Source organism: Oratosquilla oratoria, chromosome 37 (genome assembly GCF_046742065.1).
Source record: "Oratosquilla oratoria isolate Oo_2021 chromosome 37, ASM4674206v1, whole genome shotgun sequence".
NCBI classification, from domain to species: Eukaryota; Metazoa; Arthropoda; class Malacostraca; order Stomatopoda; family Squillidae; genus Oratosquilla; species Oratosquilla oratoria.
In genome coordinates, this window is record NC_134813.1 from 9,625,361 (window position 1) to 9,627,701 (window position 2,341).

General features: G+C 38.5%; 1 protein-coding gene across 1 annotated transcript in view; it reads right to left on the reverse strand.

Moving 5' to 3' along the window:
- The window catches only part of LOC143019309 (sialate:O-sulfotransferase 1-like), an 11,105-nt gene extending 9,817 nt beyond the window's left edge, over nucleotides 1-1,288 (reverse strand). The window contains exons 1-2 of the mRNA XM_076174949.1: nucleotides 1,201-1,288; nucleotides 874-985 (exon numbers count right to left, since the gene is read on the reverse strand). Of these exons, the coding sequence (XP_076031064.1) occupies nucleotides 874-985; nucleotides 1,201-1,288 (200 nt within the window). The remainder of the gene's footprint in view (nucleotides 1-873; nucleotides 986-1,200) is intronic.
- Nucleotides 1,289-2,341: the final 1,053 nt, after the last annotated feature.

Genomic DNA, 2,341 nt, shown 5'->3' on the forward strand with positions numbered 1-2,341 from the left:
TTCTTTCCTAGGGGATTTAAATGAGTCATTTCTGATCCCCCCTTCCCCCCTCTCTCTCAACTAATTATTGAATGACAATCTGGATCTTTTAATACTTTCCATTTACTTTTGATTCCGTTTATTTTTTATATTTTCGTTTTACATGATGTGTGGGAGTTTGTGATGAACTAGTTCCTTTTTTTTGGGGTAGATTCAATGATGCGCCCTAAAGTTTTGGTTAATTCATAGGTGTGCCCTGGTGTAAAAAAAAATTGAGAAACACTGGTTTATACACTCACAACGTTGTCTACGACAACGCCATGATGATCACGCAATTGTGGCAGCGTTGTCGTGAGGGGAGTTGTTTTCATGATGGTTTTCATCATGAATCATTAATCGATGAATACTATCGTGAAAACCACTCATCACGACAACGCTACCACGCAGCTAGGTGCATGACCCCGATCGCACGCAATTTAAAAGTGCTGTAATTGTAAGGAACATTGTAAGCTTGTTTTGTATGACTTCATGTGAAGTAGTAGCAGTCTCTATGTTGCAAGGGTAAGGTGTGTGGTGTGGATTTGCAGATGAAGAACGTGTGACCACTGAATATGGGGAAGGTGCAATTAGTTTCATGCAACTGGCTGCGTCGATGTGCAAAGCTGTCTTAGAAACTACCACCCAGTCACTCTCACAAACTGTTCCTGCAAATTCCTAGGAAAAATTAAGTCTCATTTCGACTTTCATGGCAACTGGAACTCTTTCAAACATGGTAGATACAATTCCATGAATTCACTCTCTCTTTTGATTAAAACACATCTCAGGAAGCTCAGTCGATTCTGTGTGTAAGCGTGCTATTGTGGCTAATTCCAGAGGAAGCAATTCCGTACTTACTTATTGCAGTTTGGGTCCTCAGGCCAAAGAATTTTGTTCCTAGATGATCTCATCAGGGGTCTAAGCTGCCGCACGCCTTGCTCGACTCCTTCGGGATCTTCACGATCTAAGACTGGAGGGCGGAAATCAAAAGGTCTTGTAGCTATGTGCCAATGTCGACATGAAACTGAGAACCAGGTTCAGACACGCTAGCCTAGCGTTGCATTACTTTCTTCAGTTCGGTGGTGTACTTTGTGTTCTCGCCAATCTCAGGTAGTTTTGTTAAGTTGACGGAATGGTTTTGGGATAAGAGGAGTGTTTTGGCTATTGGTTGAGACTCTGACTTACACACAGGCACTTCAGCTGAATAAGATTGCTTGGCACTGGCCAGAGCAATGATCATAAAGCAAGTCGTCGTGTTGATAAAAGTTGACATGGCAGCCACAAAGTACTCTGAATTTTGTCAAAATTTTGTCAAACGAAGACTGTATGAAATGACGAAATATAATAAGAGTGCAAGGGACATATGTAGATATGGGACTGAAGAAAAATGTAGAACAGGCCAAAACCTGATATGAGATGGTTTGGTTATGTTTTGAGAATGGATAAAAAAACAGATATTCTAAACAAATCACCAACTACACCTTAAGAATAAAATGGTTTTATTATTTTGTCCAGAGTGCATGATCCCAGAATACCGCCCCGTTATCATGCGACCCCGCCTCCCGTGCTACGCCACTTCGGTAGCACAGTTGTCTGGCAAAAAGAAAGATAAATAAGTCGCAGAAGTGTCGTTATGCGTCGCGCGTGAAAATTAGATGCACTTTGTGTATCTGGCAACCTGGCTCGTGCATAACCAATACATTCCATTCAGCTTTTAGTCCATTCAATCTGTAGTTTGATATGGAAAAATTGGAACATATTTTTTCTTGTAAAGTAATCTACATGCCCATCTTAATAACATATCAAAAATGGACGAACAAGGAGATGGTGGAAAATTAACAAGTTTGCATAAATCCAATATGGCTGCCAAGCCACTTCCGAAAACCTGAAAATGCCCAGTCTTTATTTTTAACTGTTGGAATGAGATGATTTTAGCGTGTACACATATATTTTCAGGGTCCACAAACATGCGTGTATATATATTTATACGCTACGAATTATATCATATTATATATATATATATATATATATATATAAATATATATATATATATATATATATATATATATATATGTGTGTGTGTGTGTGTGTGTGTGTGTGTGTGTGTGTGTGTGTGTGTGTGTGTGTATAAATTGTCAAATCTGTGTTCGTTTTGTTTGGTAATTGTTTTTTGAAGAAAAATATATATATATTTTGCATTTCGGCTAAGCTCGTCCTTTTTGCATTTTCTTTTGGGTTTAGAGTTGTTTTGAGCACAGTACCTTAAAAAATCACTCTTTAGCTACAAAACTGGACCAATTCCAACCCTTTACAATGAATAATAACT